Source organism: Chelonia mydas, chromosome 1, assembly GCF_015237465.2.
Source record: "Chelonia mydas isolate rCheMyd1 chromosome 1, rCheMyd1.pri.v2, whole genome shotgun sequence".
Taxonomy (NCBI): Eukaryota; Metazoa; Chordata; order Testudines; family Cheloniidae; genus Chelonia; species Chelonia mydas.
In genome coordinates this window covers 327,245,577-327,258,594 of record NC_057849.1, presented here as the reverse complement: position 1 = coordinate 327,258,594, position 13,018 = coordinate 327,245,577, and the positions used below count along the sequence as shown (strand labels likewise).

The window sequence follows — 13,018 nt, the reverse complement described above, 5'->3', positions numbered from 1 at the left end:
CCCTGAATTCTGTTGTCAAGGATTTAGCAGAGCATTGTCATAATTCTTTACATGAATCCCTTAGCAAAAGTCTTAAATGGTATAGGAATGTGTTGCTTTGTAAGGCATTATATTCTGGTTGGATATGAAGAACATGGCGGGGGGGGGAAATGATTATACAATTTACAGTTCCTAGATTAGGATTCATTACAATAAGCAAAGGAATCTTCCAAACAGTTACAGTGATAGTATAGATTAAATTTTACTTTGGATCTTAGTGTGCTTATGGGATAAAGTGGGTTTCTAAACATCCTGTCTTGGTTGTTAAATTTTATTTTCCGAAGAAGTTAGACCTAGAAAGCTTGGTCCTCAACCCTAACTAGCTTTTGCAGTAACACAAAGCTGCTTTAAAGCTGAATGAGCTGGCAACCCTCAGTAATAGGGGAATCCACAGATGGTGTAGGTCTGCCATATGTCTGTGCCACAGCCCTTAAGGCACCGGGGCAGGGTGTATATCAAGGGGAGGAGTAACAACCAGATTGGGTGGCACTTTGTTGATTCCGACCTGCCACAACAGCTCTTTGGGGTTGCATTGTAAATAGTAGGAGCAGCTTGAAGAGGCTTGAATCGACCTATTGTGGCCTCAGAGGTGAGGGGAGATGTAAAAATTGCATAGGAAAAATATATCTTTAAAAAAAAACAAAAAAGGACATAAATCATAATTTATACTTATAAATATAAACAAACCATAAAGTAGCAAATGGAATTGTTCATATGTATGCATCACGGATTGCAGCACCCCTTGTGCTGTAACGCTTGTTGCCCTTCCCCCACCAACAGCATACATTTTGACTGTCTCCAACTCTTGCGTTGTGTCTGTACTGAAATGAGTAAGAGAATTTGGGCCTGAGCCTACTCTTACATTGGTGTAATGCCAGAGTAACCCCGCTGAAGTCGATTGAGTTAAACTTAGGCTTCCCAGCTTTCTGATTGCAGAAAACTAATCACCCTTTCCCTGCCTCTGCCCCGCCCCTTCTCTAAAGCCCCACCCCTGCTCACTGCATCCCGCCTCGTTCTCCCCCCACCCTCACTCACTCGCTCATTTTCACCAGGCTGGGGCAAGGGGTTGGGTTGTGGAAGGGGGTGAGGGCACTGGCTCGGGATGCAGGCTCTGGGGTGGGGACAGAAATGGGGGGTTCAGAGTGTGGGAGCAGGTTCTGGGATGGGGCAGGGGGTTTGGGTGCAGGAAGGGTGATGGCACCAGCTGGGGGTCTGAGCTCTGGGATGGGGCCGGGGATGAGGGTTTTGGGGTGCAAAGGGATGTTCACGGCTGGAGGGTGGGACCAAGGGGTTCGGAGTGCGGGACGGGGTGTGGGCTCTGGGAGAGAGTTAGTGTGCGGGAGGGGGCTCAGGGCTGGGGCAGAGGGTTGGGGCATAGAAGGGTGTTTGGGTGTGGGTTCCAGGCAGCACTTACCTTAGGTGACTCCCGGAAGCAGCTGGCATGTCCCTGCGGCCCCTAGGTGGAGGCGCGGCCAGGCGGATCTATGTGCTGCCCAAGCCCACAGGCCCCACTCCCGCAGCTCCCATTGGCCACGTTTCCTGGCCAATGGGAGCTGCAGAGCCAAGGCTCGGGCTGGGGGCAGTGTGTGGAGCCTTCCTGGCTGCCCGTGCGCTTAGGAACCACAGGGACATGCCACCACTTCCGGGAGCCACACGGAACCAGGGTACGCAGGGAGCCTGCCAGGCTTAGCCCCACTGCGATGCCGACCAGACTTTTAACAGCCCGATAAGCAGTGCTGACCGGAGCGGCCAGTGTCCCTTTTCGACTGGGTATTCTGGTCGAAAACTGGACACCTCACAACACTAATTAAACTGGTGTGAGGTCAGAGTCAGGTCCCATTTATTTCATTTGCCTGTGAAGTATGTATGTCACTATAAAATTATGTTGTTAATCATAGCATTCTCACCCTCATCGCATTTAGATTATTTTATTTTTAATAAAAGAATCATAGAATCATAGAATATCAGGGTTGGAAGGGACCTCTGAAGGTCATCTAGTCCAACCCCCTGCCCAGAGCAGGACCAATCTCAACTAAATCATCCCAGCCTGACCTTAAAAACTTCTAAGAAAGGGGAATCTGCAATAACAATGCAATATGAGCAGCTGCAAGACTTCTTCATGAGGATGACCGTTTTATAAAATGAGGGAAAGACAGAAAATGATGCAAATGGGCATGTTGTGTTTGTTTTCCTTCCGTAAATTCTTGAAAACCTGAAAAACCTGAGGACCTGCATTTAAATCAGTCTCCCTTGTAGGACCAGCACTTACTCCTTCTATTACTTTGGCATGATAAGAGGGTCATGTTTACGCTTGATGAATTAATCTTCAACAATATCTCGAATGATATGCACAATCCAGACTTTTCTTTAACATTAAGCATATGTGTCTTATATTTCCAAGTTCTCTTTTACCTGCACACATATCCATGGCAACTATAATAATAAAATCCCCCCCTCCATTAACGTCTGAGGTACCCATTGTCTATCCCACAACATGTGAGAGTCCTGGCAGAGTGCAGAACTCTGTTCTAATCTGATCTGATCCATCAGGAGCTCTTTAATGAACTTAAAATCAAAAAGGAACCCTACAAAAAATGGAAACCTGGATGAAAGAATAGCACAAGCATGTAGGGACAAAATCGGAAGGTACATCTACACAACAATTAAACACCCGCTGTGGTCTGGGTCAGCTGACTTGTGTTGTGGGGCTGTAAAATTACTGTGTAGATGTTTGTATTCAGACTGGATCCTGAACTCTGGGACCCCGTTAGTGTGGAAGGTCCCACAACACAGGCTTCAGTCTGAGCCTGAATGTCTCTACAGCAATTTTTAGCCGCACAGCTCGAGCCCACTGATCTGGCCCAGCTGCGGCTGTGTCATGGGTCTTTTATTCCAGTGTAGAGGTACCCAGAAAGGCTAAGGCACAAAATTAATTACAGCTAGCAAGGGACATAAAAGACAATACAAAGACATTCTTTAAATATATATATACATCCTTTAAAAACAAGGAGCAAGAGAAAGGTGAAGGAAAGTGCATGACTTCTACTTAGTGGAGAAGGAGAGCTAATAGTGGATGACATCAAGAAGGCTGAGGTGTTTAATGTCTGTTTAGCTTCAATCTTTACTAAAAAGATAAATTGTGAACAGATACTTAAGACAAATAATATTAGCAACAAGGGGGAAGAATGCAAGCCAAAATAGGGAAAGAACAAGTTAAAGAATTTTAAGATAAATGTATTCAAGTCGGCAGAACCTCACGAGGTTCTTTCCCACCCTACATTTCATAATATACTGGATTTATATCCCTGGAAATGGAAGTCCTCTATTTATTTTCAGAACATATGCAGTGTGCATAGCTGCAATGCAAGCTCTCCTACACTGTTCTGTCAATATGCCAGAATACTAGCCTGTATGGCTCACCTCTAGGGAGAATCATAGAACATTAGAGTTGGAAGAGACTTCAAGAGGTCATCTGGTCCAACCCCCTGCTCATAGCAGGACCAACCCCAACTAAATCATTCCAGCCCGGGCTTTGTCAAGCCAGGCCTTAAAAACCTCTAGGGATGGAAATTCTACCACCTCCCTAGGTAACCCATTCCAGTGCTTCACCACCCTCCTAGTGAAATAGTTTTTCCTAATATCCAACCTAGACCTCCCCCACTGCAACTTGAGACCATGGCTCCTTGTTCTGTCATCTGCCACCACTGAGAATAGCCTAGCTTCATCCTCTTTGGAACCCCCCTTCAAGTAGTTGAAAGTTGTTCAGTTTCCATGCCCAATTAATCCTTGGCTATCTGCTGATATCATGAACAAAGGAGCCCACATGATGCCAAATGTATATAATAGTGACTTTTATGATCTGGACAACTTTCCACTAGAAAATAGACTGAAACGACCAATTCATTTTACACAGTTCATTGAACAGCCCTTATATGACAGTGGCTTGGAAGTACTACTGACCTTGGCCATGTAACAGCTAGAGACCCAGTAATGAATGATTTCCATTACCCATTCTCCAAGGGACATGGTGAGAATCTTACATACTCATAGTCATCTTGGCATAGGAAAATTCCTTGTGTCCTTAATCTTTCATGAAGTCACAAATGCAATAGAAAGATAAGGTGCGTTTACTGCTTTTTTTTTTTAGTGGGTGGGCAGTGTGACAATCAATAGTACTAGGTCAATAAACATGGGTAAGATCTGTGCTGAATAAGTTCACCCATCGATAAGTCTTAAGTCAAAAATATCTCAAAGCATTGCACATTATTCCAAGCATCTTCTTTGTGGCAAAATGGCTCTTCAATTGTTTACACCTGCCCTGCTGTGCTGAAAAATAACAAGAGAAGAGAGTTATTCAAGTTATAAACGTCAGAATAGAACCAAAAACACCTTTTTTTCATAATCATGTTAATTTTTGTGTTTTTATTTTTGCACAGGGACAGAAATAACATCTACTGTAGCACATTTGAACAGTATTAGTAATGTTGTGATGTAGCAGCTGCACAGATTTTATTGCAGACATCCTCATAAATCTTTGTCTCTGACTATAAAGCAGCAATATGCTACAGCTGGCATATACTTATAATTTTTAATGTGGAAAAATGAGTAAAACTGCTCCAGCGGGGTGCATTAATGATGATTAAATCTTCTACGGGAAGTCAGGGGACCTTTTAAACTTGTCTGTCGTGCCATCTTTCATTCCAGAAGCAAGTGAATTGAAAAGCTAACTTTAATCTCATACTTCAGGAAAGCACTCATGCTCATGCTTAACTTTACACAGATGAGCTGTCCTATTCACTTTAATGGGCAAATACATAAGTGGGTGTAAGACCAGAGCCATAGAGTGTATATACAGGGATAAATAATGTCCCAGGGACACAGACATTAGTATATGTAAGTATGTACAGGCGTAGTGGTTTGTTATTATAGGGTTGCTTATAAGTGCTTTGCTGCTGTCACTAGTTTTTTGTTTAGATACAAGATCACTGGGCCATTCCTATGGGGGGAGACTCTTTCCTGTATTTAAAAAAAACAATAAACAAGAAAAAGAAGTAATCTGACAAACAGACACAAAGGGTAAATGGACAGGCCAAATTTATGGCTCACTGTACTTGACACAGCACTTCTAAAATTCTTTATTAAATTTAAAGAATGCAGATGACTCTGTAACATCTGTTCTAAATCTGGAAATTGTTGAAGAAATGCAATTGCAAAGCAGGTCACATTTTAAGGAAAGGAGCAAAAGAATTCCAACAGCTTGTTTGTTGTTGAGTTTTACATTCCTTTCACCTCAATAATAAAGCCAAACCTAGTATTTACTGAGCCTCCAGGGGCAGTGATATACTTGTTTATCAAAATTGCTTTCCAGAGATATATTGACAAAGGAAACAGAACGTATACATGGACTGCTGTGAATGGCACAGATTACAGGTAATTAATCTGTTTTTTAATGGAAAGTGTTGGTTTGTTTGTTTGTTTTGATGAATAATTTTATTCTTATTAGATATAACACTAAAAAGACTAGGAACTGACACTCTCTGCCCAAAAGAATGGAGAGACAAACATTGGTGCAGTTCATCTTCCTTGAGGATTTCCCTCTGCTCATCACCTAATGGGATAAGGCCCAGTCCTGCAGGCCTTTTTAAAAAAAAAAAAACTCCCATTGCCCATGAGTGTTTTGTCAAAGGAAGTGTACAGAGTCAAGCCTTCAATCTTTTGTGGAGCTTTCTAAACAACTTACCTACTAGCAAAGTTTCACCATACTTACTAAGAAGATTGTGTGGTTCATGGTATCAATTTTAAGTGGACCTTATCTTTTCAGGGATCTCATAAATTCTGCAGGACTCTTAAAATCATTGTAGTGTTTGATTTGTAATTGTGTCTTTGGTTGTGGTCCTCTCCCTCAGATCCTCCTCTAATCCCACCTTTTCTTGCAGTCTCTCCAACAATAATTTCCATTCCCACACTGGCCTTTGCAAGTAAAATTTAAAAAATAAAATAAAAAAGGAAGAGCTAATGTTTCATGCCTTTACAAAACAAGCAATATCGCAACCTTATTTTGTGTAAACCTCCTTCTCAATCTTATATTCATTATTTGTTTTGTCGTGTCATACCTAAACTACCGTGTCAGATTTTGGCAGGCAAGTACCATGGTATTATCACTCGAGTGTGCAGTTGCATTTAAGATGCCATATACAAATGTTAAATAACAATTATATTATTTTTTATATAAAATCATATGGCCATAGATAACAGCAGAGAAAAATAACACTTTTTGAAAAAGGTGTATCTCACTCTCACAATTGTCCTGAAATGCATGATTTGAGACACTATAGCTACACATCGCTGTGACACTGGAAGGGATGCGACATCTTGACATCCACTTCTTAAAGTATTTGGGCTGCAGTTATCACACTTTAGTTTCAAAGCTGAATATTTCTTAAGATTACCAACATTGGGCCCAAATTCTATGAAGTTCTGAATATCCAAGTTAGGGCACTCCGGACCTTTCAGGACTGAACAAATTGTCACAAAGCAGAATCACTGTCAGTGCATAGTGTGAAACTTGAAACAACATTGAAAGGATTATTTTATTTTAACAAAAATATGTAATATTGGGAGTTTTACCCAAAATAAGAATATTTGCATTACTATGATGTCTAGAGACATCAACCAAGTTGGGGTAGTAGGCGCTGTACAAATATATAGTGAATGACAGTCTGTGACCAAAATATTTTACAAAACAGAAAAAAAATACCAACCCCCTAAACCTAGTTGTTGTGAATTAAAACAAAGAGCTGGCTTGATCTATGCAATTCAGAACCTTGTTTTTCTGTTGTTACCCCCATTTTTTATTTTCTGAAGGAAAGCAAGGTATTTTTCATCCTATCATGCTATCTAGTATGCAGTACACGTGTATTTGATTTATATGAGTTCTCAGTTCTTACCAAATTCCTCTCATAGTTGTTTTTCATAGGCTGAGAGAAAGCAGTTAATCTCCTGGGTTCACATTGCAGCAGTCCCATTAAACATAAAATTATAGATTTTAATTAGTAGTTTCTGTTAGCAATAACTGTTAATGGCAGGTAAACCTCTCCTGATTTCCCTCAAGGGGAATTGGTAGAAGGCTATCGCTAAATAATCAGCAATCTCACTTCTGTGATGTTTAAATGGCAAATGCATTATTAAAGGTCATCTTGCTTATAGCCCAGTTGTACAACTTGTTTTAATGTTAATTTCTGCAGCCATCCATTAGAAACCGGTGGTAAAATGTACTTTTATGTTAATGAAAATTGAGTGCAAACATTAAGGATGTGTGATGAAGTAGATATGTCTCTGATGGGGATTTATACCCGTTGCCTTTAACATCCTTTTTTAAAAATTCTGCTCTCAGGTGCACGTATTGATTTTTAGTGGCAAAACCAAAAGACAGAATCATTTCTAAACAACAATGAATATTGAAATCAAAGGAGGTGCATTATGAAATATATTGTACATCTTAGGGCACTCTTATAAAGTACAGTTCAAAGAATTATTTTGTCCAAAAGTGACTGCATTACTTTAAGAAGATATTCTGTCTCTTAGAGATAATGTAAATTCAAGTACTACAAGTTTTTGCATTAAATATCAGTAGCTGTTTTATTCTAAAAGGGAACTCGGTCATCATCATACTCTTTTAATGGCAGTTCAGAATTATTTGTGATTTTTTTCAGCTGTTCTTTAAGCAGAACTTTCAGTGGCTATATCCATAAAAATTGTGACTGGCCTATGAATTTTATGATGGGTGCAGATCCTGGAATACCTCCCACTTTACTTCATGCTCCTTTTACATGTAGTTAATTTCAACCCCATTGAGGTGCCTAAAGTTAGCACTATGGCAGTGTGGGACTGCATATAATAATCAAATCATCTCATCTCACAATAATTTTCATCCCCAACTTGTTAACTGTTTTCAAAGACACATCAAAGCTGACTTGAGAAAACTGCTTTAAAACGTCTAAGTTTTCTCCAGTGAGCTAAATGTGTCTTTATTTCTTTGTTTATGCCTTTGTTATTTCTGTTGCAGTTTGGCCTTGGTATTACCATCCTACAGCTTTTACTACATTAAAGCCAAAATAGAAGAACCAATAACTCAGGCCAGATGTAAGTACTTGGAAGGTTCTCTGGGTTCTGACCTACTTCTGACACACAGACGTTTTAAAAATTTAATTTTGAAATTCATAAAGTTTGTGGAGTTCCCTAATGTTATCATAATGTACCCAAAATCTACAGCAATGATTCTAACCCATTGTAAACATTCAAGGTACAAGAAATATTCTACATAGCTAGAATATGTGCAGGTACCCCAACTTCACTTACAGCTCCTTCCCTTTTGCTATGTACCTATAGAATCATTGCTTTGTGTATCCTCTGTTGGTGTTGTTTTAAGGGTCTGCTAGCTGACATTTAAATATTCCACCTGTTAAAAATTAATATATAGGCTAAAGCGTCTTTTCATAGTTTGCAGTAATTACAGTGCTGTATATAGCAATCTCTCATGCTGCTCTTATAAATAAAGTAAGATTAGGGGCTATTTAGTTTTGGCTTATAGTTAAGCTTTTATGTTGCACTTTGTAAATAGTTTCAGTGGATGTCTATAGAATCTTATTTGGATGACACTCATTTTAAGCCACTTCCAGATTCTAGAAAACTGACTGGAAATAATATGTATGATATATTTCCAGCATTAAAGTTTTGTTTACTTTGTTTGACCATAGTTGAGCCAGTAAATGAAGCATGAGCCATCATAACCTTTTAACTTTATCCAAGTGTTAATCCAAACCTGAATGAATTCCATTTTTGCATTTAGAAATATATGTATGCAAAAACTTACTTACAAGGACAAAACATTTTCCACTCTTGTTACAAGACTCCTTGTCAGTCATAGCTCCTGTTAGCTCAGAGAAGACGTGGTTAGAAGTTGTTTCATTGACAACCATGTCATCTATCACCATATGCTGGGTAGGAGACAACAACATGATAAGCTTTTACCAACCAGTCATTTTGTATGATTTATTTCTTAACTTTATCAAATAGGGACTAGTGATTAAAGTTTTAATGAATGTAAAAAAATGGTTCTGTTTATGGGCTAGATCTACTGATGTCGGAGTGGCATCAATATACCCTGCAAAATAGACCCTTGAAATAGCCACAGTATATAGAGGTTACCTCAGAAATAATAGACAAGGACATACACTCCAGTCTTCAAAGATGTTTGTCTTTTTCCCAGACTACAGCTGTACATAAATTGAACCTATGATCTATTCACAATATTTTTATTCAAGGGGTGGTTGAATAAAATATTGGTTTGTGACCCTTTTTGCTTTACCCTGTTTTTTTCTGTTTCCCTGCTTTCTCTTTCTGATGGATTTTCACAGTCAAAGAGGGCAAGTATATTCTTGTTGCTCAATTTCCTTCTGTTTACTGCAGTTGATATTTTCCACTTATATTTCTATTCCTACTGGATGTTCTCCTTTGTATTCTTCATTTCTGGACTTCTCCCATGACCACTGGGTACCATAGCAAAAGCCGGGGCGGAGGGAATCTATAAAATGCTTTTGTGTTTTCATGCACATTTCAATTTGTTGCTAATCTCTAATCCCTGTTTGTCTGATCCTGTCACCTGTTGGTTCATGCTGATGCTCAGATATATCATTACTTTTTTTAAGACCACTCTTTTCAATAACATTGAAAGGGGCTTATTCTAAAAGTGATGCTTTATAACTTTATTGATGAAAATATTAGAGATAAATGTTTTTCTTGATGTTCTCAATCCTAAACATCCTGGGTATTTTGAATTATCACATTGCAATGCTAATGGAAATGTCACATATACTTTGGATTATCATATTGTCATGATAATGAAACAATGACTCAGACTTAACTTGCTTCCGTTGTTCTGTTATTGCTTGGTGTATTGCTGTATAATAATCGGATCATTTCTTCCTACAATGTGGACTACTGATGATGGTATAGTACATTAGTTAGAAAAATGTTTTTTGTAGATCGCATTTTTTAAAATCCACAGATGCATGCAGAAATTATCCAAGTAGTTTTACAAAATCTTGTTTATTTATCTGATATTCAACCTTCATCTTTGTAGATTCAGAAACGCTAAAGACTGATCACTTTGATGAAGCTGGCTATACCTTTATAGCACCAAGGTTGGTCAATTTCCCAGTTCTAAGCATTAAACACAGCAGTAAATAAGAAGTCTTGATCAGGTTAGTTACATTTATGAAACATTGACTTGCCAATAAAACTTAATTTTGCACAAGAAATGTGCTGGGGGAAATTGTTAAGTATAAGAGCAATGGTTAAACTCAGATTTCTAAGTTTAGATAACATTTTTATTGGAAGAATATGGATAACACCTTCTCAGGCTACTGCATCTCACAGTTTATCATATAGCACTCCATACTCTGCAGTGTTATAATATTTGGAAGGATAAAATTTAAAAAATAGCTACCTCAGACAAACCGTCATTTATTTATTTATTGAAAGGTAATGTGGTCTAGTGAATACAGTGTTGGGACTCAGGAGTTCTTAATTCTATTCCTGGGTCCAGATGATATTTGACAAGCTGGTTTAACCTATCCATGCCTCAGGTTCCCCACCTGTAAAATCGGTATAATAATACTTATCTCTTTTGAGGTTTAAGGATGAAGAGTATTTCCATAAGAGCTATAATAACAATTATTGTGTGTAACTCCATTGACTTCAGTGGAGTTACAACAGGGATGAATCTGATCCAGTAAGGGCATTAGTTTCCTGGGTTTTCCCAAGGAATTGTGCTTCCCTAGTCCATTGCATTTGTGCAACTGAAACATATTAGTATAAATGCTACATATAAAGACTGACTAAAGCAAGAGTATCTTAAAATGACAGTGGTGATAAACAATGGAGAAATCATCTATACACAATCAGTCTAGAATGATTCAAACTCATTCTAGCTCAAAAAGCTCAAGATTTTTTAGCCCACTATATATGTGTTCTGAAAGAAATCACATGTAAAGCAAATAGTTGTGGATTTTTTGTTGGTGCCCCTCCCCCACCCCCAAACTCAAAGCAATCTAAAACTGATCGGAAGCATTTAATTTTCTTGGAGGGCTGGAGCCATTGATAATGGATTGTAGCATTGATAAAGGATACTTGATCCTGCAGCTGATCTATGTGGGCACAGAACCAGGCACAGAGCCCCGTTGAATTGCTGACTGTAGGACTGGGGTCTAAATTCCGCCTGAGTTATTCTTAGTCCGTGGTGTAATAAGTGAATGGCAGGAAGGTGGGTTCTTTCTAAAGAAATGTTTGACCCAACTTTTCCCTTTGCATAGCATAAAAATATATTTTGAAAATGAGCTACTTCCCTATACCTCTGGTAATTGTTCAACACCTATCTTCTCTTTATCATTTACTCTACTATAGAAAATTTAGTGCATATTTTAATTTGAAATTAATGCATTTAATCCCAGTTGCTAGCTAATATTTCCCCTTGAAGTGCACAGTGATTTTTTAGCATATTACTTATGGCTCTGCTTCAGAGAATATCACAAGGTATGTGGTCATACCAAATTTGTATAAATAAACCCACTTTACCCATGTGGGTTTTGTTGGGGGGAGGGAATAGTTAGTCTCTAATTCAGTTTTAACAGTGTACAATCTCCAGTCAAGGACCCCAATCTTAAGAGGTCATATAAACAATAAGATTTCCAATATATTTTGGCTAAAGATTGGCTCTACTTAACCAATAATTTAGGTTGCTCCCTTGGCTGGGTCACTTAAAGCACTTTAGAAGATGGCTAGGAAACTCGCCTCTTCCTATTGAATTCTGCAAAGAGGGTCAACGGAATTTTGCAGAATCCTGTTCCATTGTCTGTTATAATACACTAGCACTGATCTGAGGGCCTGCAAAGCTCTGCCTGGCTTCCAGGAAATGCGAGCATTTCTTATCGGCCCCAGTCGCATCTGAAACAAATCTAACAAGGCTGATGTTTTGTTGTTTTTCAGAGAATACTGTAATGATGTAAAAGTATCAGACAACAACACTGAATTTCTTTTAAATTTCAATGAGTTTATTGATCGAAATACCCCAAACAGCCCTTCATGTAAGTATTCTATTCCAGTCACTAAAATTATTTTCACAGGGAGATATAAAAATATGAAAACTGCTGCAAGACGATAGCTTTCACTATGCCAGTGTTTTAAGATTTTTTCTGTGTTTATTTGCTTAATGGAATTACATACAGGCCAGAGTATTGAACTTATCAGAGGTTTTATTTATGTCCAAGAGAGCGCTTGTAAGATTGTTTTGCAGATTGCTGTGACCATCGAGAAATCTCCCTAAATAATATAAAGCAAAATGTATTCAATAACTTACAAACTTCCCTCATGGATCTATCTAATATTTACTGACTTCCACAGTCAGTTTCAACACTGGTCTAAGGGTATAAAGACCTTTCAGATAGATCTGTTCTGAAGATTGTAGCATATCCCTTCAAATAGTTTGTGAGCCCTCTAGTGGGCCTTCTATTGCAGAAGACACCAGAAACTAACAGAGCAGGTGTGCTAGCGTGCGCTAAGCATTCTATGCTTGCTATCATTAGTAAACATGGTTACTTGGAACCCAGCTTTGTCTGTGTGTATTCTTCCTATCCTGAATGTTGTATAGAGAGTAAAGACACAATTATTGTTAGGGTCTGGTTGCTTCTACAGCAGAAGACAGGGAGGTCCACTAAAGGGCTCACCGACTTTTTAAAGAGATACTAACAATTCCTATTCACTGCAAAAACATATTCCTTTTATAGGGTTGCTTTATAATTACCCTTCATGTGCATGGATTCCATTGAATTTTAAAGTCTGGGTACTGGAACCAGTGCATCTGCTTCTCTGCAAAGGACTTTTCACTGTACATTTAAGAGGGCCATTTTTTGTGATTACTAAA

General features: G+C 38.7%; 1 protein-coding gene across 3 annotated transcripts in view; it reads left to right on the top strand.

The window, feature by feature from the left end:
- The window catches only part of CACNA2D1 (calcium voltage-gated channel auxiliary subunit alpha2delta 1), a 659,278-nt gene that overhangs the window by 597,938 nt on the left and 48,322 nt on the right, over positions 1-13,018 (top strand). For 2 of the 3 annotated variants that reach the window (XM_037889243.2, XM_043552428.1), the window contains 5 exons: positions 5,408-5,469; positions 8,105-8,181; positions 9,456-9,464; positions 10,181-10,241; positions 12,085-12,182. In XM_037889243.2, coding sequence (XP_037745171.1) covers positions 5,408-5,469; positions 8,105-8,181; positions 9,456-9,464; positions 10,181-10,241; positions 12,085-12,182 — 307 coding nt within the window. The remainder of the gene's footprint in view (positions 1-5,407; positions 5,470-8,104; positions 8,182-9,455; positions 9,465-10,180; positions 10,242-12,084; positions 12,183-13,018) is intronic. The other variant, XM_037889245.2, reaches the window with a different exon arrangement.